Source organism: Kryptolebias marmoratus, linkage group LG5 (genome assembly GCF_001649575.2).
Source record: "Kryptolebias marmoratus isolate JLee-2015 linkage group LG5, ASM164957v2, whole genome shotgun sequence".
In the NCBI taxonomy this organism is placed as follows: domain Eukaryota; kingdom Metazoa; phylum Chordata; class Actinopteri; order Cyprinodontiformes; family Rivulidae; genus Kryptolebias; species Kryptolebias marmoratus.
In genome coordinates this window covers 18,895,927-18,920,934 of record NC_051434.1, presented here as the reverse complement: position 1 = coordinate 18,920,934, position 25,008 = coordinate 18,895,927, and the positions used below count along the sequence as shown (strand labels likewise).

General features: G+C 39.2%; 1 protein-coding gene across 5 annotated transcripts in view; it reads left to right on the top strand.

Moving 5' to 3' along the window:
* Positions 1 to 25,008, top strand: part of LOC108238770 (CMP-N-acetylneuraminate-beta-galactosamide-alpha-2,3-sialyltransferase 1-like) — a 64,938-nt gene that overhangs the window by 35,997 nt on the left and 3,933 nt on the right. For 4 of the 5 annotated variants that reach the window (XM_037975750.1, XM_037975749.1, XM_037975748.1 and 1 more), the window contains 4 exons: positions 2,603 to 3,188; positions 5,997 to 6,190; positions 19,417 to 19,596; positions 22,940 to 22,985. In XM_037975750.1, coding sequence (XP_037831678.1) covers positions 2,898 to 3,188; positions 5,997 to 6,190; positions 19,417 to 19,596; positions 22,940 to 22,985 — 711 coding nt within the window. In that variant the 5' untranslated portion in view covers positions 2,603 to 2,897. Of the gene's footprint in view, positions 1 to 366; positions 484 to 2,602; positions 3,189 to 5,996; positions 6,191 to 19,416; positions 19,597 to 22,939; positions 22,986 to 25,008 lie in introns of all 5 variants that reach the window. The other variant, XM_037975752.1, reaches the window with a different exon arrangement.

Here is a 25,008-nt window from a genome sequence, read left to right as displayed (position 1 = left end):
CCCCCCCCCCCCCCCCTCAACAAAACACAAAAATCCACAAAACCCACTCAAACTGGACCAACCACTTTGGCAACCCTGCAAGGCTGAAGGTCTGGTCCACAGTTCTGTCCAAACTTCTCTTCCTGAATCCAAGATTTGCTATTCAGCCAAACACTGTCTTAAAACACCCCTGGAGCAAAACCTTCCCTGTGAGGCTGAGCAGTGTGAAGTACAAGGTGAACACATTGTACAGTTCAAGTAAAGAAAGACAAATTCATATGTCTGTTTGCTGAATAGAGAAGTAAATTACCCTTTAAAATGTAGGAATGTAATTGATGTTAAATCCAATCTGGACATTTTTTTTTCTCCTATTTTTGTATGTGACAGTGAGCCACGACGACAGCACCACTTCTAAGCTTTGTTGTGCGTCGGCTGGTGTCACTGAGACTGATAAGTGGCTGGACGGCTTTTTTTTTTTTCTGCTCCAAGAAGGAAGAATGAAAGGTGAGCGGCGTCTTTTTCAGCCCATCTTAAACCCAGTCCTCTGTTCTTTCTCACAAGGTAAAAAATATGAACGGACTGGTCGATTTCATACCAGGAAAACCCCACAGCACACAAGGATGACTTTGTCCCACATTCAAACGGCCCATTCTGGAAATGTTATGAGCAAACGGCAGGGAGCTGTCTGTGTATATTTGTTTTGTTTTTTTTATTACCACCGCCAGGGAGGTTGTGTTTTCGGGAGCATCTATCTGTCTGTATGTGCACAAGATTACTCAAAAAGTTATGAGCAGATTTTCATAAAATTTTCAGGAAACATCAAACATGGTGCAAGGAACAAGGGATTACATTTTGGTGCTGATCCGGTCATAGGTCAAGGTCACAGATAAGCCTGTGCTGTAACTCTGCAACTGTATAACAGGAATGTTAAACTCCACAGCTGGATACCTCATGGGTCAAGGATGATCACCATTGATTTCAAGGCCCTGGGGTCAAAGGTCTACATTACAGTTGACCTAGTGCTCTAACTCTGCAGCAGTGTAATGTAGGAATGCTACAAAATACAGTGGTTCACATTTTGGTGCAGATCCAGATTATGATCCGGACTTTTTTAATCAAGCTGTGGCCTTGGTGGAAGTTTGTGCTCTCTGAGTGCTTCTAGTTTCTATTTATTTCTCCCTTTGTGGGGTGATGGTGGTAGCATTAATCTGACATGTGGGTCTACTGTTAGCTAAATATAGAAGTATTACCAGAACCTCAAACAGAGCTTCGCATCAGAATGACGCCTGAGCCCTTTGCAAAGGTAGAGATTGTCATTTCATGTTGAAAATGAGACCGCAGAAGGTTTGCCAGCTTCAGTCATACAAAGTTAAAGAGAGAAAAAGGGATCATAGTCACCAGCATGCTACTGAATATCTCTGTAGTTTCTATAGCCAACTAAAGTACGGCTTCTGCAGGTTTTCACCAAGCCCTTCATATCATACCTTCAGAATGAGCCCTATAGTGATTCTCAAATGTGTGTGTGTGTGTGTGTTTCGCCTCCAGCATTGGGGGCAATAAAGAACTCAGAGGAAGTTAAAAGTTTTATTAAATGAAAAATAAAAATTATTTTAAAAGAAATTCTGAAAAGTGCCAACGCAGCTACTGCACATAATTCCAACATACATGAACTTTCTTCTATAAAGACCATTAGTTGTTTGGGACTTACTTTTGTAACAGTCTAGGCTGACAAAGAGCCAATAGTTTGATGCATAAACTGCGTAAGAGGTGTAAAGTTTGTGGTCATGAAGAGTTTGTTTGCAAAATTCTTGCAAAATGTTGGCAGCTCAGTAGGCACGGGGCATGAAGTCATTGCGCTCTAGGTTAAAAACTCTATTGTAAAATCTTCAAAACCCATAAACAGCAACTGTGAATGAGTAAAAACTGCTAAAAAATATTAAAATATTAAAATAAAATATATAGATAAGTCTAACTTACCTGTAATGTAAAGAGAGAATATATGTCACATTTACCTATAATAAGCAAAAAACAATGGTAACAAACAGATATGCTCCTATTTCTGAATAAATTAAAAGACAGAGCTTCTATCTATCTATCTATCTATCTATCTATCTATCTATCTATCTATCTATCTATCTATCTATCTATCTATCTATCTATCTATCTATCTATCTATCTATCTATCTATCTATCTATCTATCTATCTATCTATCTATCTATCTATCTATCTATCTATCTATCTATCTATCTCATGCCAAGTTTTTTATGTAAGATCATCTAAGTTGCTGTAGTTGCCATCTTGAATTGGACTGACTCCAAATATTATTTGTTTGTTGATGCGCAGCCAAAAATTACTCTCTGGGAGGTTTATAAAATTTATTTTCTAGGTCCTTTTGGTAACAGAAAAACAAATGCAAACACACTCTGTCGCTGGCAAAAAACGAAGCGGGCGACAATAAATGTTTTTGTTTTATTTTTATTTTTTTTTGTGGACCGGTGTCACTGTAGAATAAATTGGTTGTAAAACACTAGAAATTTTACACTATTAATGTATGACAACAGTAAAGCATCAGTGACTGTTTTCCAAATACAAATGTTTTTGTCTTTTTGTTTTTGTTTTCAGGTAGATCATTAGAGTGGAAGACATACCGGACATTGGCCTGGCAGAGTCAACATTTGAATAGTTGTTAAACAGTAACCACAGAACTCTGCTTTTCAAAGAAGCTCCACTGATGTCTTCGCTTGAGAGGATTTTTGCATCAAGTCCTCAGTTGTCTGAAGAGTAAGGACACCAGGGTAAGCTGCTTGTACCATGCTGGCTGTTTTTTCCTCACATCCCTGGGACTCTAGAACTGTGCTGCTGGATCTGCTTGCTTTACTCTCCAAGTCTCCCACCAACGGATTTTGACTGTGACGACATGTCTCTAGCCAAGCAAAGAAAAGTCTGGACCTTCGCTCTCCTTTTTTGCAGCATTACCTTTACAACAATCCTGTTTAGTTACACTTTCAGGGACCCCTCGCTCTATATCTTCAAGCACGCATTTCAGCTCTCAGACAGCTTTTTCTCCAAAGGGCCGTGTGCCTGTCGGCAGTGCATAGCGGAGCTGGAGGGGGACCCATGGTTCGCTGAACGCTTCAATCAGTCTATCCACCCTCTGATGACCAGAGAGAACAGCATCCTCCCTGAAGAGACCTTTAGGTGGTGGCAGGTAAGGCTCAAGAGATGTAATTTTGAGATTTTTGCCATTCTTTCTTACAGACCAGTGAAAGAAAAATAATAATACAGCATGAAAGTTCTGAGTCTGAGAACAGATGAGGTTCAAAATTGGAAAGGCCATAAAAGAGATCACACGCTGCTGCGAAGCTTCCAAGAATGTGTTTGTTTTGGCCACATTGATTGTTTCAAATCCACGGGATCTTTACCAGGATTAAGTTGTGAAACAAACTCCCAGGCACAATTTCTTTGGCTTTAGCAGAAGTGGTGAAGGACAGGGAAATAGCCGTTTCCTCTCACCATCTCCCCTTCTGTAAAGCTGCAGATAAGGAGAGATATGTTTTCTATCACAAGCTGATTCCTCGAGTAATACCGTAACATTTCACTCACTCAGGATGATCGGCAGAAAGGCCACCGCCTGTGGCCTGCATCCAAAGAGGAACAGTGTCAGATCTTCCAGAGATTATGTAGCCCAAATTGTTAAAAGCAGAAGGAACTGAGCTGCCTAAGCTAAGGCAGTGAAAATCATACATAATAGAGTGAGGGAAGACAAGGTTGGATGGCAAGGCCTTGCTTTCCTTTGAGAAATGCATATCACCTGCTGTCAGCGTTTTAAAATAAGATTATTTTATGATGAGAAATGATGGAGTTGTAGCCATTTTGGTCAAACCTAAAAAAAACAACAACATTATGCTCAATCTCATGCGATATCTTGTGCGATCGCACAGCTACTACCACACCAAATGTTAGCTCAATATGTGTAAAATTCACTGAGGTATAGCCATGTTTTAGCTGAACTTTTATGTTATAGACCAGCACAAAGTTGCACATATTTGTGAAGGGGAAAGAGAATGAGACCTAGCTTTTTTTTTAAAACTAAAAATGTGAAAAGTGTGGCAACCATTTGTATTCGGCCTCTTTTACTTTATTACTCCTGACAAACATCCAGAGCAACCAGCTGCATTCAGAAGTCCCCTAACAGAGTCCATCTGTGTGTAATTTATTGTCAGTATAACTCCAGCTGTTCTGTGAGCCTCAGAGGTTTGTTACAGAACATCAGGGATCAAACAGCATCATGAAGACCAAGGAACACACCAGTGAGGTCAAGGAGAAAGTTGCTGGGAAGTTTAAAGCAGGTTTAGGATATAAAACTACCTCCCAAGCTTTGAACACTTCATGGATCAACTGTTCAGTCCATCATCTGAGAATGGAAAGAGTACGAGAACAACTGCAAATCAATCAAAACATGGCCGTCCACCTAAACTTGCAAGCTACAAGACAGCTATTAGTTGTGCACTCCATAAATCTGCCCTTTAATGAAAGAGTGGCGAGAATAAATCTGTTGTTGAAAGAAAGCCATAACGAGTAGTTTGCTGCAGTTTGTCATGTAGGAACACAGCAAACATGTGGAAGAAGCTGCTCTGCTCAGATCAGACCTAAATGAAAGTTTTTGACCTAAATGCCAAACGCTATGTTTGGGGAAAAAAACACCACACCTCACCATCCCCTCTGTGAAACATGGTGGTGGCAGCATCATGCTGCGAGGATGTTTTTCTTCAGCAGGAACGGGGAAGCTGGTCAGTTGATGGGAAGAAGGATGGAGCTAAATAAAAAATAATCCTGAAAGAAAACCTGGTAGAGGCTGTAAAAGACTTGAGGTTCACCTTTCAGCAGGACAACAACCTGAAACATTCAGTCGGAGCTACAATGGAATGGGTCAGATCAAGGCATATTCATGTTAGAATGGTCCAGTCAAAGTAAAGACTTGAATGCAACTGCGGATCTGTGGCAAGACTTGAAAACTGCTGTTCACAGTTTCTCTCCATCCAATCTGAATGAGATGCAGCTATGTTGCAAAGAAGAATGGGCAAAATGTTTCAGTCTCAGTCACAGCTGGAATTGCACTAAAAGGTGGTTCTACAAAGTACTGCTTAAAGGGGGACTGAATACAAATGCACGCCACACTTTTTAGATTTTTTTACTCATGAGGATTTTAGAAATCATGTGTCTTTGTCCTTTCTCTTCTCAGTGATGTGCTGCTTTGTGTTGGCTTGTCATAAAATCCCTGTAGCACAATTCGAGGTGTTCATACCCCCGTGAACCTTTTTTACATTTTGGAAAAGTCTAAGTGGTATGATCAGTCTTTTAAAGGTACTGTATGTCACACAGGTGTCCTAGCTGTCTCTGGACTGAATCCAGTGCTTCTCCACATTCTCATCACGCAAATTTTAATTAAAGGCCGGAGTAGAAAAAAACGAATGCAAGGTTGCCTCCTGTCACTACTCATTTCAGACAATGCTTCTACTAGGGATCTAGACGAGGGAGCAGTCACATTCTCAGCAGCAGCCTTGCCAGATGGTTCTGCCTTTGCTGCTGCAAGGCAAAGGCATGACCCTCATATTTATGTGGACTTTGTCCTCCAATGAGCTGTCAAAGCTTACAGCATACATGCCCCGCTGTAACTGCTCTGAAAGGACCACTTCATAATACAAGCCATTGCCTCATTTTTTAATTAATCGGACCTATTCCAGAGTTAATATTAGATGAAATTGCTTCCTTTTTAAATTTTTTTTACAAATTACTTATTGCTCAGTTCTTTGGATTTGGTGAAAATAAAGTTTAGACCACAAGCCATGCAGAATATCAGCCCAATGTGTAACGGTGCACACATATAACTTGATTTATGTGCTGCCTCTCTGGCTCTATAGCTCTGCGGCTCTTGTTCAATCACTCCTTCCTAAAGTGGCCCCAGAGTGGAGGCGATCTCTCTCTCTCTGAGGACTGTCTCCGCTTTGTCTCCCAGTGGCTGCAGGCGGAGAGGCAGCCGGCCAATTTCAGTGAAGTGGTGGAGGAGCTGTTCCAAGTCATCCCTGATGAGGTGCTTTACACCGACGCCAGCCCCGACCGCTGCAGAACCTGCGCCGTGGTGGGCAACTCTGGGAACCTGAAGGGGTCACATTACGGGAGCCTCATCGACTCCAGTGACTTCATTATAAGGTCAGCTAATGCCTCGGTGTGTTTACTACTTATTTAGACTAACATCAGGAAGATTGCAGAGGAGTTGTAGCCATTTTTGTTCAAACCTTGAAAATGACGTTATTGGTAACAAATAATCTAATGCAAAATCAGAGTATGTGTTGGGAACGACACTCAGCTACTACCTTAGATTAATACCTGTAGAATTGACTGAGTAATAACCATTTCTGAGCTGGCTAAAGTCAATTAAGTGGCCATCTTGAATTGGACTGACACTAAAAGTGTAATCATCTCATTAAAATCCGTCCAGAGTTTCATGAGATATTTTGTGACTCCAATATTTAACGCTAAAGCTTTAAGGGAAGATCCTGCGCAATGTGTAGCACTTGAAGTATGATTTGTAAATGACTCTCAGCTGCTACCACACCCAGTTTCAGCTCAGTACCTGTAAAACTGACTGAGTTAGAGCCTTTTGGGGGTTTCTAAGGTCTGTTGGCTGCTGTGGAACTCTTGAATTGAATTGGCTTCAGCTGGTAATCAGTTGTAGAGCTCTGCCTAATTAGCATTTTCTGAAAGCTTCATTAAAATCTGTCCAGTGGTTCATGAGATGTTTTCCTAACAGTCGGACAGAGTTGACTCCAGTAGTTAATGCCAGAGTTTTAAACACAGATCTCAAACTATCAATTAGTCATCAGAGTATAAAGTTGGAAATCAGTCTCAGCTACTGCCACACCAAATTTTAGTTCAATATAGGTAAAATTGACTGAGTTAGAGCCATTTTTGTGGCAGCCATCTTAAATCTAGTTAACTCCGAAAGTTAAAGAGATATAGATGTCAACCCATCAATTACCTTCTGAAAGATTCATTAAAATCTGATCAGTGGTTCATGAGATATTTTACTAACCGTACAGACAAACATACAGGCACACACACACACACAGGCAAAAATATTATTGCTCCACCTTCACCTTAGATGAGTAAGAGGGGGGGAAATAAAGATAAGACCTACAATTGTGTCTGTTTTAAGACTTTAAAGAATGTTTTTCCAATTAAAGTCGTAAAGTTGAGATTAACGTTAACACGTGGAGAATAATGCTGAATTATTGTTTCGAGAATAAAGTCAAAGCGGAGGATGTGAACTCCACCCGTCTGTATTTGTTTCAGGCTTTTATTGTGTTTTTTTATTGCAGCCGTGCAAAGCCTGTGCACGTTTGGCACAAAATTTAATCTAACACTCACGCCCATGAGTGTATGTAAACCTCAGACTGCATCTGTATGTTCGGGAAAAAAAAAAAATTCTCAAATTAAAGGCCAAGCATTCCTTGAAGGATTGCATATCGCCTGCCGCCTTTTTATGCCAGAGCCTGGCGATGATAATGTAACTCCGTCTTTTGGTTATACGTGTTTGCAGCGAATCTAACTGCCCCTAATGACCGCCCCCACTGAATGCAGAGCAGTCATTAAAGTATCTTGTGAGAAGTTACTGAATGAGAAATGATTTAGGAGCACAGTCCAGTAAGTGACAAAATGGAAAATAAAAGAAGAGCTCTCTACAATAGACACAGCTCCATTAAACCTTCTTTAAAGACTGTTACGAATACTAAACACCACTGGCCTGTTGGCTAAAAGCCTCTGGTTTTCTCAGTAATTTGCAGCTGTGGAATGGATTGGAGTCATCATCACATCAGCCTTTCTGTCTTCCTTTGACTGACAGACTGTGAAGCTTCTGAATAATTAAAGGTTTTCAGATATATTGTCTTTGAAATACTAATAAGTCATCAAGATTGTTGAATTTAAATGGGAAATTTAGATTTTTGCATTCCTGAGACACGATGATCGGTAAGCTAAGGCATATCATCACATAATCTGCTTTTTGCAAATGTTATCTCTGAAAAGCTTTCGAGTACACACGCTGCCTGATTCCTGTTTATGTCCGACTTCAGAAGAAAAGCCCATCTTAAACACAAAGTCGGAGCTTTTATCTCGCTGTGAGGATACAGTAAGCTTTACGGAGCTGGAACTGAGATAGTAGAGTTGTACTTTTTTGGAAGTTCAACACAAAACACAGCTGAGATAAAGGAGACAAATGGGACGAAACAGTAAACAGAGCTGGCCTGCTGAAAGCCTGTCTAAAATCAGGGTCTGGTGATCGTAGTGGGACCAGCAGCACGAGGGTAACGAGCTAAAACTGCAACTAAAGAATCAAACGCGACTCAGTCAATGGAGAACAATTGATAGAACTGGAGAAATTACATTTTCTGTGAAAATGGAGTGTGAATTCTGAGTACTGAATGACTGCTGAAATTTGCTGAAGAAGCTAAAACTGGGATGTTAAAGTTAAAACAAGAAGAACGCAGGAAGAAATGAGCAGAATACTAGGCTAAAATGAACAGAACAGAGGCTAAAATGAGCAGAACACAGGCTAAATCTAAAACGGCTGAACACTAGCTAAAAGCTAAAAGGTGCAAAACATGAGCTAATATAGCTTTAGGTTTATATGGGTAAAATGAACAAAACAAGTGTAAAATTTAGCTAAACTGTTGCTAAAATGAGTCAAAACATATTAAAACTAAAATCAGAAAATAAACTGTAGCTAAAATTAAGAAAGTGCAGCTAAAAGTAGCAGAACAGTGGTTAAAATCTAAAAGTAGCGAAATAGTAGCTAAAAGCTAGAAGTAGTGAAACGGTAGGTTTAGCGGCGGAACATTAGCTAAAAGCTAACAGTAGCATAAAAATAGAGCAAGTATCCTGAGGAAGGCTTCAAAGAAAATAATGTTTTTTTAAGATTTAAAGAGATCTCAGTGTATTTTTGTGGGGAATTTTTTTTTTTTAAAAAGCAAACTGTTATAAGGGAAAGTAGTTTGCTATCAAAAGACCCACAAAAGGAGCTATAAACAGGTAAACAATAGGGTCAGCATTCACACAATAAACCAAAATGATGTTTGAGCCATTGCAAGGTTATGGCGATGCTGCAAATTCTCTAAACTGGTTTTCTGTCTGAAAGTAGCCAAATATGGATTCATATATTTTTCAAAAAGCGTATATCTCATGCTGCTTTGAACAGAGACTTTCTGCAGTCACATTCTCTCTGAGCCTCTGTGCTCCAGTGTATATTTTATCTAAAGGGAATAGGCTGTCTTGCATGTCTGATTGTCTCATCATTCATATTTATTCTGCTGAACTGGGGATCAGTGGAGCTTAGATTCTACATTACGACATACGCTCCTACAAATAACTCCATTAAGATTGATCTTAAAACCAGCAGAACTGGGATTTTTTTTTTCCCTTCAACTAAAGTGCACGCTTCCTAACCTTCACTGTCTGCCTCTCAGCCAAGGAACAATTCTCTGGGTATTAAAGACCCAGCATTCCTTGAAGAAATGCATATTGCCCCTTAAAGCTTTAACCTGAGATCATCTTATGATGAGAAATGATGCGGGGTGTAGCCGTTTTGGTCAAACCTTGAAAATAGCATCATGTAATTCCAATATTGGAAAAATGTCACACTCTCAGCTACTACCACACCAAACTTTAGCTCAATATCTGAACATTTCCTGAGTTGTAGCCATTTATGTCACTTAGCTTTTTCCTTAAAGTCCATCCAGTGGTTCATTAGATATGTTGCTAACAGACAGATGGAGTTAACTCTACATAGTTCATTGCAAATTTTTGTAGAAAGATTTTGTGCAATCTGTTAACACTCAAAATACGCATTGGAAGGTCAGTCTCATCTACTACCACACCAAACTTCAGGTTAATGTATGTAAAATTAACTGAGTTATAGCCATTAATGTGTGTTTTAAGGTCAGCTGGCAGTGGTAACCCTGCTTTAGTTGGGTTGACTCTACATTTACTGATAAATTCGTCCAGCAGTTCATGAGATATTTTGCTAACACATGAACATCACTTCATCAAATCATCAGTTGCTTTTGGATCCAAAACATGCGATGATGTGATTTATTTTGACCTCCGTCAAAACTGTTGAAAAAGACACTTTAATTGTTCTGCTACTACTGGGTCAAAAAACAACAACTTTGCCAGCAAAATAAACTATTATAGAAAAGCAACAACATGAGGGATTGCAACCTAATTCAGGGTGCCAAAGCACAAGCATTGGAAACATTGTGATTACTATTCGGCTGTTATTCTCTGTTATTCTTCCATTTCTGTCACAATTTTATCATGCTACACCTCCTGCAGTCAGCCCCAAATTAAATTTGGTTTTATAGAACAAACTGTATGTGTTTTGGAGTTTCAGGCAGTAGCTGCGTTGGCTGACTTCAAAATTTATTCAGTCCCAGACGTCCAATTTACAATCTTATTTCACAGAACTTTAGCCTGTAAACAGCCATGAAGTTTACTCTTTTTGGGAGTGGGGGGTGAGGGGGTTCTTATAAGTCATTCTTTCTTTAAATTTAAATGCCATGAAGAAAAAGAATTGTTTGTCTTATTTTTAAATGCTAGCAAGACATATTTCTTTACATGTTCCAGTTATGTTATTCAAAAACCTATATTTACCTTTCTGCATTGATGGTGCCTTTCAAAGTCATAGGTACTGATGCACCCCTATACCATCAGAGAGGCAGGCCTTTGAACTGAGCACTGATGGTAGGCCAAACTGTCCCTCACCAGTGGTTTCCAAAAATGTCTGAGTGGTCTGTGGTTTTCAAAATGAAACATCAAATTTCAGCATGTCTGACCACAGAACAGTTTTCCACTTTGCCTCAGTTCATTTTAAATAAGCTTTGATACAAAACATGCATGTTTTTGGTCTGGGGAGGATACCGGAGTACCCCGAGAAAACCCAATCATGCACAGGGAGAACATGAAAATTCCCAACAGAAAGGCCAGGAGATAAACCTTTGACCCTTCTGTGAGGCGACACCTCTAACCACTGCCGCCCAAATTTCTCCAGATTCTTGAAATCTTTTGATGATATTATGAACTGTAGATGATGGAACACTCAAAGTCTTACCAATTTTCTGTTGAGGAACATTATTCTGTAATTGTTGTATCATTCTAAAAAATGATACTTCTTTTTTTCAACATTTGGCATATTACTATGTTCCATTGTGAATAAAATATGGGTTCATGAGCGCATCAAATCATTAAATTGTGTTTTTATTTCCATTTACACAACGCCCCAACATATTCAAAACTGGAGTTCCTTGCTCTCTAAACATTACCACTACCAAAACATCATATTGGACGTTTATATGCTTTTAGAGTGAGTTTTTTCTTATTCCAAGTTAAAATTCCTAAATATCGTTTTTCACACATGCAACACGAGGTAAGTCTAACTGAAAGGTACAGTTAAACCTCTAATTACTAATTTAATCTGTTCAGGGGATTTGTGTATTGAAAATTTGTTAAATTTTTCACATTAAAAATAATGAAATTCAAAAAGACTAATTCCAGTTTTGTCGCCTGTTGCTTCTATGTGTAAAATTTGCGTTTAGACACACCTGTAATTCGAGAGTTCACTCTGTGTATTGAGTTTTATTATGGGTTGATGGTACAATTTAGTTAATGCTATTTTGCAGCCTTGCAAATAATTTGTCATTTAACTTGTAACGAGCGAGTGTTCACTTCTCACCATTACAGAGTAATACTGTTTACAGTTTTGAAGAATCCATTGTACATCCCTACATTACCCAACAAAGTGAGCAGCACATAAGACAACCTTTCTCTGGATTCTTTTGGTCCACAGATCTGAACTGATGGCCTCCCTTGGGAAGCAGATGCAGTAGTTGTTATCAAATTTAGTTCCACAAGGAGTTAAATCAGTTTTATTTTTTTATCCTGTTAATAACTTTAAAACTATATCCGAAACCCTTTTTTTCCTTTTTAATGTCACTTCTTTCTGACCCATCTCCTTCAGTATTATGATAAAACTGTGTTCAGTCTTCAGTATGATCATTAGTCGGCTCAAACTGTGAAGGCTTTTTGAAAGTTCTTCTTCACAGAGGTTTGCAAAATTACAGCAGTGGTAACAACAGCAGACTGGCACAAGCAGGAAGAGAGTGTACTGAAATCCCACTGACACACTTTAAAGTGTTAATTGGCTATCACATGGTGTGTGATCTGGCTACAGCTTGATGTGTGGGGCTGCCTTTCTGAACACTGGAACTCTGGGTGTTTGGAATAGACTCCCTAAAGCAGTGGCATCCAATCCTGGTCCTAGAGGGCCACTGTCCTGCTTGTTTTAGTTGTTTCCCTGCACTTCAGTAGGTCTTCAAGCTTGTTAATCACCTGGTCATCCAAATCAGGTGTGTCAAAGCAGAGAAACACTTAAGACATGCAGGATAGTGGCCCACCAGGACCAGGATTGGACACCACTGCCCTAAAGGAATGACCATCGCATGTCACCTTTCATACTAGAGTTTCAAACTAATATCCTCTTCGGATGAGAAAGGACAGACTTATAGCTGTTTTGGTCAAAACCTATAAGTGACATTTTGCACAATCTCATGCAGGATCATGCAGGAAATGTGTTAGCTCTGTGAGTATGTGTTGAGAATGACTCTCGGATACTATCATTCTATCATTTTTTAGCTCAATATCTGCAAGGTTAACAGGGTTATAGCCATTTTTCTGATTTCAAAGATTGCTTAGCTGTGGCAGGAAATTTAATTATATCTTTCTGCACGTTTTGTTAAAATTTGTCCAGTGGCTCACCAGATAGTTTGTAAAAATGACACACAAACGAACACAATGTGCACAAACATGGGAAAAACATCATCGGCCTTTCGTCTTTGGCGGTGGGCGACAATTAGACAAACTTATTTATATTCAATTTTATTTCTGTGTGTATGTGTATTTTTTCTGTTTAAATCATCTACTTTGGCAGGACTGGTAGTCCTTATGAGGACCAGAGGCCGGTCCATATGGTGGAACATCGTTTTTGGATTAGGGGTTTTGTGCTCAATGTGTCTCTGTGGGTCACAGTTTGGGGGTTTATAGTTTGTGCTTTCTGTTTTGGAGTTACCTTATAAGTATCTATCAGTTGTCTTGTTTCTGCCAGTTTGTTAGTCATCAGTTTTTTGTTACCAGTTTAGCCGGGCAGCTTTTGGGTTTTTGTACTTTTATGTTCTTGGTCATTGTTCCTCAGCTCGCTGGTGCTGCTGTTTCACACACCTGTTTCTTATCTGCTCATTAGCTCAGCCAAGCTGTATGTCATGCTATAATCACTCCTCCCTGTATTTATATTCCTCAGTCCCTGCAGTTTGCTGTCAGGACCTCATATATAACTCTCATGGTCAGTCTTGGGTTTATTTAATAACTTATTTTTTTGGAGTTTTGCCTGCCAGCACTCTTGGGTCCTCAATCAACTACCAACATTTGTTACAATGTGTGTGCTTGTTTTTTGTTAGCTTTTTATAAACATTTTCTGGTATAATAACCTACCTTGTCAGGACCAGTCATCTTTATGGGGACCAAAGCCCGGTTCTAATATGCTCTGGGTTTAAATGTGTTGGAATGTTGGGTGCAGCGGTTTCCTCTTCGGTCCCAATTAGGGGTCTCTACAGCAGAACAGTTGCCTCCATCTCACCTTATCCCCACCACTTTCTTCTGTTATCAACTCTCTGAATACCCTCCATCACTCCAGCTACAAACTTCCTATTTGGTCTTCCTCTTTTCCTCCTTTGAAGCTCCATATTCAACACCTATTGCCCAATAAATCCATTATCCCTTCTCTGCACGTCCAGACATCTCAGCCTTGCCTGACTTTGTCTCTAAACTACTCAATCTAAGCTGTACCTCTGACAAACTCATCTCTAATCCTGTCCATGTTGATCACTTCCAATAAAAATCTTAATATCTTCATCTCTGCCACAGACTCAAAACCATACATCATAGTAGGTCTCAGTACGAACTTGTAAACTTTCCTTTCCCACTCTTGAGGCTATCCTTCAGCCATATATTTCTGCTATAAATCATTAATCATTTCTTCTTTTTAGTGTCTGAATTTTACTTTCCTACAGAAAATAAGTCACCGGCCCTGGTTTTGTCTGGTTTTCTTGTTACAGAGAGGGTTACAGCCAAGCTTTCACAGGAGCTGAAGCTGGTTAGACACATACAGCTGAGTTCTAAATGAAGTGTCTCTAAAACACATTTACATTCCATGTTGTTCTGTTCTGATTCATGACTTATTTGTGTATTCCAGGTAAAAAGCCTGGATTTTCTGTTCATTATCCATCCATTTGATTGGTTCCAGGGAGCCAATATATCAGCTTTAGTTTGTGTTGAGTCCATTTAGTATACATTTCCAGTGCCAGGACAGGGAAGTAGGACCACACACTGAATATTGATTAAATGAATCTGAAATATCTATCTTCTTACAACGGTCAACACATCTTTCATTATGATTAAAAGTACACACAGCTAACAGAGTCCACTTTTCAACCCAAGTTTATTTTTTATTGTCCTTACAGATGTAAATGATGGTAGCCTAATTTACATCATTTATCATTCTCCTTGTCACCCAGAAAAAGAAAATGATTTATTCAGTCTTTAAAAGGCCTCAAAATTGTAAATTAGAATAAAAAGGGAAATACGGTCAATGAGAGAAAATATTAAACGTCAAAACAAAGTGGTAGAAATGAAACTATATCTGTTGAAAGGCCTCAGACAGTGGGCCTGTGTCTATACTTTACCTCTTAGATCTCATTTGATAAAACTGATGACAATATTTTATTATGGAACCTTTAAAGAAGAAGAAGAATTCCTATTAGGATTAAAGGAACAACAGGGCGTTGGTTTAGATCTGATTTATCTGTTAGACTCAAGTTTGTTGATGTGAATAATACATTTTTATACACCACCAGAGTTAGTCATGAAGTTCCTCAGGGTTCAGTGCTTGGACCATAACTTTGTATATGGCTTCATTAGATAAAATGAATAAAAAGCATCGGATTATTTTCCTTGTTATACTGATGATACTCTGTTCTATTTATCCATTATGCCTAGAGAATAGTTTTGATTATAATTGTAATTGGGATGTATGATTATTTAAAATATTGATGTACAGTAGACTTCCAAAATTCACGAGGGTTGCATTTCTGAGAACCTTTGAATTGTGGAAAAAACACAAATTTTCAATGTGGTCAAGAAAGTACAGCTAAACTCTTTTATTGTTTAAACCCTAAATATAAGTTGAGTAAATACAGTTATAAATTAATTTACTTAAATATATGTAATTAATTTAATACTAAACAGTAAAATGTACGGGTGCTCACCAATAATGAATGACATTGATTGAAAATGATGATGGTGATGGATTAGCTGTGGTACAATGAAGGCATGTAATGAATATAATGACAGTACAGCAGAGCGGAGGGTTTACGGCTCCTCGGGTGGCGTTCTTCTTCATTCGCTTCAGAACGAGGGCTGGACTTCATCTGCTGGAAATGTGTCCCATGCTTTCTTTTATATGAAAATATAGCTGAATTTTCATTATTAGTTATGTTGTAAGGTTAGTAAGTTATATATTTTTTAAATATTTTAGTGCTAAAACGCATGAAAACTGCCACGAAAAAATAAAATTGCGGAGGATATTTAACAACTGTTAGTTAGGTTCTAAGACTGAGGCCATGAACTCTGAACCGAGACTTTGCGGGGGTCTACTCTACGTATTTTTGAACAAGTACAATTTAACAATTTAGTTATGACTATTAATTTGTGCAGTGGGAGCTCTGTTGGTGTTTAGATCCCTTTTTTTTGGCATTATTATTAGAAATAGTATCATTCTATTTTTGGTCCAGCACCCATTCCAGTGGGATGTGTATGCTCTTGTCTTATTTTAATAACTAGACTACAAGCATGTCCTGAAACCATAAAAACTTGTAGGATGCTTAGTTTTCAGCTCTTAAATCCAAACAAGACAGAGGTTGTGGTATTTAGTATGAGAAGCCAAGTCAATGTTATACAGAGTAAGTAAACAAACACGGAGATGAATGCCTTAGGAACAAACTGTCTAATCATTTATCTCTCTGGATGGCATTAACTTGGCCTTGTTAACTAATATAAGAAACCTGGGTGTGATAATTTACCAGGACATTTCATTAAATTCCCATATAAAAAATGATACACTGACTGAACTATCGCAATTCTGAGTCTTACTTTACAGTTTGTGTTTTTGTCTGCCTGTCCTGTGAAGAGTGCTGTCAGGGTGTGACAGACACAGCTTAATGGTTACCATGGTGACCCTAATGAGCCACTGGCAGCAGTTTTAACATTTTTTTTAGATCTTGGTTCTCTTTACACTACTTAAACAGCTCATATGTCAAAATGTAAACATTTTGTCAGCTTAGAATTTTACAAATTTGAATTTTGAAATGTAGCTGCAGATTCAGCCTTAAGAATTTCTTCCGAAACTATAAGTATATCTATTTATTGTTTCCTTAATGTCAAGCTGTTTAGTGTTAGCACAAAACATTATTGTAACCATCTACCAGGAACACAATAATGGTTTCAGAAAGGTCACTGAATGGTGACATATTGAACTTGTCATCAACAATAAATAGCTTTGGCCAATAATGCTTCTTGCAAGAAGTTGTTCTGACAGGCTGAGGCTGAAAATGTCAAATTGTTATATAGCTGTCATCCCAGAGTCTGTAATGAGGAAGATGATACCACTCAGAGCAGAGCACTCAGATGAGTAATGATAGTCACACAGCAGGTCAGACTCAGGATTCTTCTCTTCTATGTCACTTCCTACCTCTGACCGGAGCCAGCTGCTGTTGTCAAACTGTATGCCTGCCAATTACTGTTCCACTTTGAGAGAAAATTGTTGGACAATAATAGGGATGCCTTGACTCAACTGCGAAGTGGTAATTGTTGGGCTCTAGACATACGCAGTATTTTGGAGTTGCTTTTTAGATGTCAAATCGTGGGAAGGACAGAACAGTTTGTGCTTTTTTATTTTCCCCTCTTCTCAGTGTTTCTCTCTTCACAAATTTGTGGGTGGCTCTCATGTGTCAAACCTCGTGGTTTGACTGATTTTGGGGGGTAGGTGGCAGGAGGCTGGTGGTGGCTTGAAATGTAGACAATGGTTAATGCCTGTAGACTTTCTGTAGATTAGACGAATAAGTATACAGAACAAAAATATAAGTGCAACACTTGTTTTTGCTCCTATTTTTCACGAACTGAGCTCAAAGATGTAAGATGTTTTCTATGTGCACAACAGGCCTTTTCCTCTCAAATAGTGTTAGTGAGTTCTTGTCCTTTGCCAAGATAATCCATCCACCTCACAGGTGTGGCATATCAAGATGCTGGTGATTTTTGCACAGGTGTGCCTTAGGCTGGCCCTAATAAAAAGCCACTCTAAAATGTGCAGTTTTATCACACGGCACAATGCTACAGATGTTGCAAGTTTTGAGGGAGCGTGCCATTGGCCTGTTGACTGCAGGAATGCCCACCAGAGCTGTTGCCCGTGACTTGAATGATGATTTCTCTACCGTAAGCTGTCTCCAAATGTGAGGATCTGGAGCTAGCTCCGCCTTGGGGCGGCTCCCCTAACCCTTGTTCCACAGGTGATCCTGATTCCGGTAATGAGACCAGTCTGCATTTAAGCCTCCAGCTGAGACTAGACCTTCGCTGGAGCATCAAGCCTCTTGGGTTAGATTCTCAGACACAGGATCTAATCGTTTCTTGTTCCTACCTCGCTAAGTTTTCTATGCTCAGGTTTTTGACCACACATCAACGTACCTACGGCTCGGGAACTACCTGGACCACGAGACTCTTACCTGGACCGCTGGACACTTACCTGAACTGGATTCCGACTCATCCACTACTGGATCACCTTGGACCTCTTCCTCACCTTCCTCCACGCGGTTGGACACCTCCTGGATCTGTAAGACACAGAGACACTGTTCACTCGCTCCCTCAGACTCCTCTGACCAGATTGGTACTCGAGACTCACCCTGCTCCTTTTGTGTTTCAGACCGTTCCAGAACCTGACTCACTGTACATAGAATCACACCTGTAAATAAATTCACTTACCTTATCTTCGCCTCCGTGTATGGTTTTGGTCTCGCTCTTGGACAAACAATTCCTGAGTTTATGTCACTAAAGGCATTTCAGAGAGTTTGGGAGTACATCCAGCCAGACCACGTGTAACCACACCAGCCCAGGACCTCCACATCCAGCATCTTTACCTCCAAGATCATCTGAGACCAGCCACCTGGACATCTGCTGCAACAATTGGTTAGCATTACCAAAGAATTTCTACACAAACTGTCAGAAACTGTCTCAAGGAAGCTCAACTGCATGCTTGTCGTCCTCATCGGGGTCTCCGCCTGACTGCAGTTCATTGTCATAACCGACTTGAGAGGGCAAAAGCTCACATTCAGTGGCGTATGGCACGTTGGAAGAATCCCTGTTTTCACTGTACAGGGCAGATGGCAGACTGCATATATGGTGTTGTGTGGGTGAGCGGTTTGCTGATGTCAACGTTGTGAATTGAGTGGCTCATGGTGGTTGTGGGGTTATGGAATGGGCAGGCGTATGTTATGGACAACAAACACTGATGCATTTTATTGATGGCATTTTGAATGCAATGCACAGCAGTGCACGGCCCCATGTTGCAAGGATCTGTGCACAATTCCTGGAAGCTGAATACATCCCAGTTCTTGCATGGCCAAGTATACTCACCGGACATGTCATCCACTGAGCATGTTTGGGAAGCTCTGGATCAGCGTTTACAACAGCGTGTTCCAGTTCCTGACAATATCCAGCAACTTCACATCCATTGAAGAGGAGTGGGCCGACATTCCACAGGCCACAATCAACAACCTGATCAAGTCTATGTCAAGGAGATGTGTTGCGTGAGATGTGAGACAAACAGTGGTCACACCAGATACTGACTGGTTTTCAGACCAGTTTTTGTGTTGGCTAATGTTGCTCATCTGTGGCAGCCATCTTGAACTTTAAAAGTTAATCAGTTTTATGAAAATTTATACATATGTAATGATTACTTTCTGAGAATGTCATTAAAATTTGCCAGTGGTTCTTGAGATATTTTGCTACCAGACAAATACAAGACACACACACACAAACTCGCACAGACATAGATGAGCAAAATAAATTATCGTCCACCTTCACCTTTCAGGAAGAGGCTTTAATGAGAATAAAAAATAAATACAAATTGAACTGTCCAGAGATATAAAGATGGCAAAAATAGTCAGAGCAGACGTGAAACAAATACTTCACAAACTGAAGTCTTGTTGTTTTGTTTGTCCCTACAGAATGAACCAGGCTCCTCGAAGTGGCTTTGAGGAGGATGTAGGAACCAAAACAACTCATCATGTCATGTACCCAGAAAGTGCCATAGACTTGGACAATACTACTAGTCTGGTGCTAATCCCTTTCAAGACTCTGGACCTGCAGTGGATTATTAGTGCTCTGACCACAGGCACTATTAAGCAGTAAGTGTCTTCTTTTTTAATTTTTGAAGAAAACAAATGCTAAATTTGAATTTCAAAGCTACAGAGAATTAAGGTATTAAAAACAAGATGGTGACCGTTTGGAAACGTAAGATGTCACAACAATGGAAACAGAATAAATTAGAAAATCTGAGGATCTGAGTGAGTTTGGCAAGTTGTGATGTCTAAATGACTGCCTTCTGTAAAATAAATCTAACATCCCTTGAAGGAATGCATTTTGCCATCTGGCTTGCCAAAGTTTTATACAACGATCTCATGCCATCTGTTAGTGCTCAAATTATGGATAAGTCTCAACTACCAACTTTTAGCTGAATATCTTCAATGGTTATATCTATTGTTGTTTTTATATTCTGTTCTATAGCTAGGTAAATGATTGATTCCATAGAAAAGTGACTTTAGAACAAACTGGTGAAAGCTTTAAAGGGGAAATGAAGTGTTTTGAAGCTACCATAAATAAAAAAAAAAAGTCATAAAAGGTGCTTGTTTTCAGAGTCTCGCATTTAAAAAATTCACACAAATTTTAAATTAATAATAAAAGATTTAAAAAACTACTAGGTTTTCTTCAGCATTTTGTGATCACTCTGAAGTGTGACGTATCGAGAGCCAAATACAGGGACGCCAGTAAGACAGGAAATACCAAATACATATAGTGTGGGGGTGAAATGATTGCAATTAATTGTGTAAACTGACCCAAAACTCCAACAGCTGAGTCATTCTCCAGCTTTAAGAAGGACAAGAAGGTTGGATGGATGTGGTTAGTTTAGCTCCTGGTGAAAATTACAACCCAAAGTCTGACTGACTGACTGTGGAGTTAATGTTTAGAAGAGGATCACAAGAAATACAAACCTCGGAAGGCAGAAGAACCAAAGTCATTATGAAAAATACTGGGCAGTAGGGCAGGGCTGTCGTTTCACAGCAAGAAGGTTGCAGGTTCGATTCCAGCCTTTCTGGGTGAAGTTTATATGTTCTCCTCGTATACGCATTGGTTTTCTCCAGGCACTCCGGTTTCCTTCCAAAGGCTAAAAACATGCATGTTAGGTTCATTGGTAACTATAAATTATTCGTAGGTGTGAGTGAGAGCCTAAATGGCTGTTTGTCTCTATGTGTTCCTGTGATGGACATTTGACCTGTGCAGGGTGTCCCCCGCACAGTGACTGCTGGAGATAGGCGCCAGCTTCACCATGAACCAGAAAGGAAAATGCTGGTGGAGAAAATGGACGGCTGGGTGAATCACTGGTTAAAACAAAAAAAAAGAGATGTTTTGTTGTTGTTGTTGTTGTTGTGTAAATGTTAGGACCAAGTAGACCTCTTCTTTGAAATAAAAATAACTGTTTAGGCATGGTTCAAATTACACGGGGGAGAGGGGCAATTTATCCATACATTTTACACTTGTAATATTATTAGAACTATCTCATTTATTATAATAATACTAATAATAATAATATCTGGAAATATAATTTCACCATTTGGCAATTTAACAGTGTGTTCATTTAACAAACATGGGCCTCAGAATTATGTGGAAGAACCATACACAGCTACAACAGCTTGGCATCTCCCCCATAACCTTAAAAATAAGGAGATTTTTTTTAAAGGCTATTTTCCAGTTTATCAGGACTAGAAGTAAAATTTCTACTAAGTCAGTTGAAGCTGGGTTTTATTGGTTTTGTCGAGTTAATTTCTGTCAGAGCAAAAGAAAAATAAATTAAATAAATGTTATTAGGACATCCACTTGTTCAAACCTGTCAACCTTTAGGGGAAACGGTATTGGTTTTAAATTATTCGAGAAGATCAAACAAACTCAGGATTGAAACATTTGAGCTTTTGGAGTCCTGTCAGTTGAACAGAATATTGAATTAGGTTGGGTTTTTTTTTTCTGTGAAGCTACTGTCAAAAGAATAGCTGCCAAAAAGTTTGTATTATATTGATCAACTTATTCTGTGCTCTCTTCCTTTAATGATAAGGAGGAACAGGGCTGCTATAAATGTACTAAACTAAAATCTCTGCTCCTGTACGTTGTTGTGTTTAGTTGACAGATTCCAGAGATCGTGTCCTATGTGAACTGATAGTCTGGACGTCATTTATCGTGATCTATACCTATAGGAGAGATGACAGGCGTTACGTTAAAAAAATATGAAATAAAATACTAAAAATGTTTGTATTGGATGGAACGTGAAAAAATGTCGACACCCCCCACCCCCCTACCCCTCTTTGGCGCTGCTTGGAGGCATCATCTTGCATGCTCCATGTGTTGATCTCATTTAGTTACATTATTCCAACACCAGACTCTTATCCAATCTCACGCATTCATTATTTTAATTCTTATAAAAATTCAGTTCAGTTCAATTCAGATTCAAAAATACTTCATCGAGCCCAAGGGGAAATTAAAATGTTGTAACTCATTATCCTGGTTTTATTAAAGAGTTGTCGTCGATGCTGATATCTATATAAAAAGTATAATCTTTTTTTTTTTAAATTTTATTTCAGGAAACTTCACCTTTAGCTGTGTCATTCTTAGTTGCTCCTAATCATTAGCTTGATTACTGGACATGAAGAAGAAGAAGAAAAAAAATGAGCTGCTGCCAATAAATCCATTACACTGACATGTTAAATGGCTGAAATCTCCAAGCAAACTGATGCCCAGAAATGTGCAGCTGTCCTCCAGCCAAAACAATCCTTCTGCATCATTACATTTGAACTTTACTGCCAGTAATGTCAGCTTTAGCCCAACAGCCATAACATCTAAACTAAATGTTGTCATTTCTTTTTTTTTTTTTTTTCAAAATTCTCCTTTTAAAAACAAACTCAAGTACAAACAGAATGGTGTGAGAGAAAAAAAAAAAACCTCAGGGCAAAGACGTGTTTATATTTCTGTTCGTCCCTTTGAATAATACAAACCTTAATATTTTTAACATTAAAATGATATAGACACAGCTGAAACAAGTTGTGCCGTTTCCATTGAACTCGCATCGCAAAACTGAAGATAAATCTGAAGACGCTTTCTCCCGCTAACTAAATATGGGATCCTCACAGATGCTTGCGCACACACCTCTATTTAAATATTTAGTGTCTTCACTAACAGCTTCACACCAGATGCTCTCGTGTGATGAAAGGTGGAAAATGCAGAACGGAATGAAGAAAAAGTCACTGTGAGCTTCACCATAATATCTGCTCATCCTTTTTAATTTGCTTGCTAAATGAAGAAAGATGTTAGGCTTTCATATTTTTTTTTTTTGTCACTGGTTACTGAAACAAAATCATTTGAGCTTGTATTATGATTATAATTTGCTGGGTAATCATATACTGTATGTATCTTCTTGTCTTACAGAACATATGTACCTGTTATGCCTACGATAAAGGCAAACAAAAATAAGGTGAGTGTGAGCGTTCCCATATATCTCACCACTTTCGTTGAAACGATAATGCACTATGACGTTTACAAAAAAAGAGTGGGGCTAAGATAAGGCATCTTAGGAATCACACTCTTAATCACACTCTTTATGGCATGGATGGTTGTTGCATTTTAATGTGCTTAAATTAATACCCTTTCCAAATGTGTGTGTGTGTGCAGTCATAAGAAAAAGAACGTACACCCTTTTTCAAATTCTAGGGTTTTATGTATCGCAGTATAAGGAAAAGGGTTTGGTTCTAAAATGATTCAAGTCTATCCTCAAGCAAACAAAAACACACTGCAGATTCCACTGCGTCATTATTTATTAAACAAAACTGAAGCCAAAGAATGTTAAAGCCGAGTGTGAAAAATTATGACCACCCCCTGATCCAGCAGCAGCAATAACTCTCAGTAGGGGTTTTCTGTCTCCCACATGGTTGTGGAGGAATTTTGGTCCACTCTTCTTTACAATATCGCTTTAGTTCATTGAGGATTGCAGACATCTTTTTCTGCTCAGCTCTCTGAAGGTTGAGGTTCTGGACTTTGACTGGACCGTTACCTTGATTCTTTTCTTTTTGAGCCGTTCTGTTGTAGAACAGCTGCTGTGTTTGGGATCATTGTTCAGTTTGGTCCAATCCTCAGCTGTAGGACAGATGTCCTCACATTTGACTCCTGAGTCATTTGGTCCACAGAGGAGTTCATGGTCGACTCAGTGACTGCAAGGAGCCCAAACCATCAGCCCTCCACCTCCGTGCTGACAGCTGAAATGAGGTGTTTGTGCTGATCTGCTGGGTTTGGTTTTCTCCAAATATAGGACTGTTACAGCCAAACATCTGTACTGTGGGCTCATCTGTTCAAAGGAGACAGTTCCTAAAGTCTTTAGGTTCCTTCAGATGAACTTTTACAAACCTCTGTCGTGCTGCCATGTTGTTTTTACAGAGAAGAGGTTTTCTGCTGCAGTCCTTCGAAACAAGTTGTATTTTTTTTACACCTTTTCTAATCGCACTGTCATGAACCTTAACCTTTAACTGAGGTCTACAGAGTCTGAGATGAAGCTTTTTGGGGGCAGAACCAATATCTCTTGTTGGACAGTTAACATCACTAGGAGAAGCTCACGGTCAGCCTCCTGAGTAATCTCTGTGTTTCTGACTGCTGCTTCTAAGTTTTTATAGACTTACCCGTGCTCCTTGTAGATCTGTCAGAGTGCCTTTGTCTAGCTGATCCTCTCTGTAAATCACCCCCTAAACAAAGTAAGAAGAAGTCAGCTCAGCCTCTGCTCTCCTGTTCAGTCTGCCTCCCTGTAGGAGTACTTGTTACACTCACCTTACCTGAACTCCTGGAATCCAGCCTTCCACAGAAAGCTGCCAAAAAATGAAATAAGAACACTTCAAATTATCAATGGATCCACTGTTGGGGAATTCATATCTAAAAACAATAATAACCTCCACTCTGCTTGTTCCCACAGATGTACCATTCCCATTCCTGTTCCTACAAAGTAACATCATTTTCACTTACCTGTGTTTCCTGTGGGTTTTTAGTCTCAGCCTTTCTGAACCCTAAAGTTAATTACAAATATTATGACACTCGTGTTTTCTACTTGTGAATGTTCTTTCTCACTGCCGAATATTGGACTCTAAATAGTTTACAAATGACCTTTAACCTTTCCTAAATTGATGCACAGCAACAGTTGCTTCTCTAAGGTCGTTGCTGATGTCTTTCCTGCTTTGCCTTGTGTTAACACAAACCAGTACGCTTCAGAGCAACAAACTGTTTTATAAAGGTGATCACACTGGTCAGTTAATTAATACATTTAATCAGCAGCTCCTGGGTGATACTTTCCCTGTTAAATCCTGTGGAAGCAGCAAGGGGTGGACTTAGTTTTTCACACAGCTTTGATGTTTTGCATTTGTTTTTGTGAATAAATAACGACATGGTGAATCTGTGTCTTTGTACACTTAAGGTTAGATTGGAATAATTTAAGAACCCGTTAAAGACCAGGACATCGT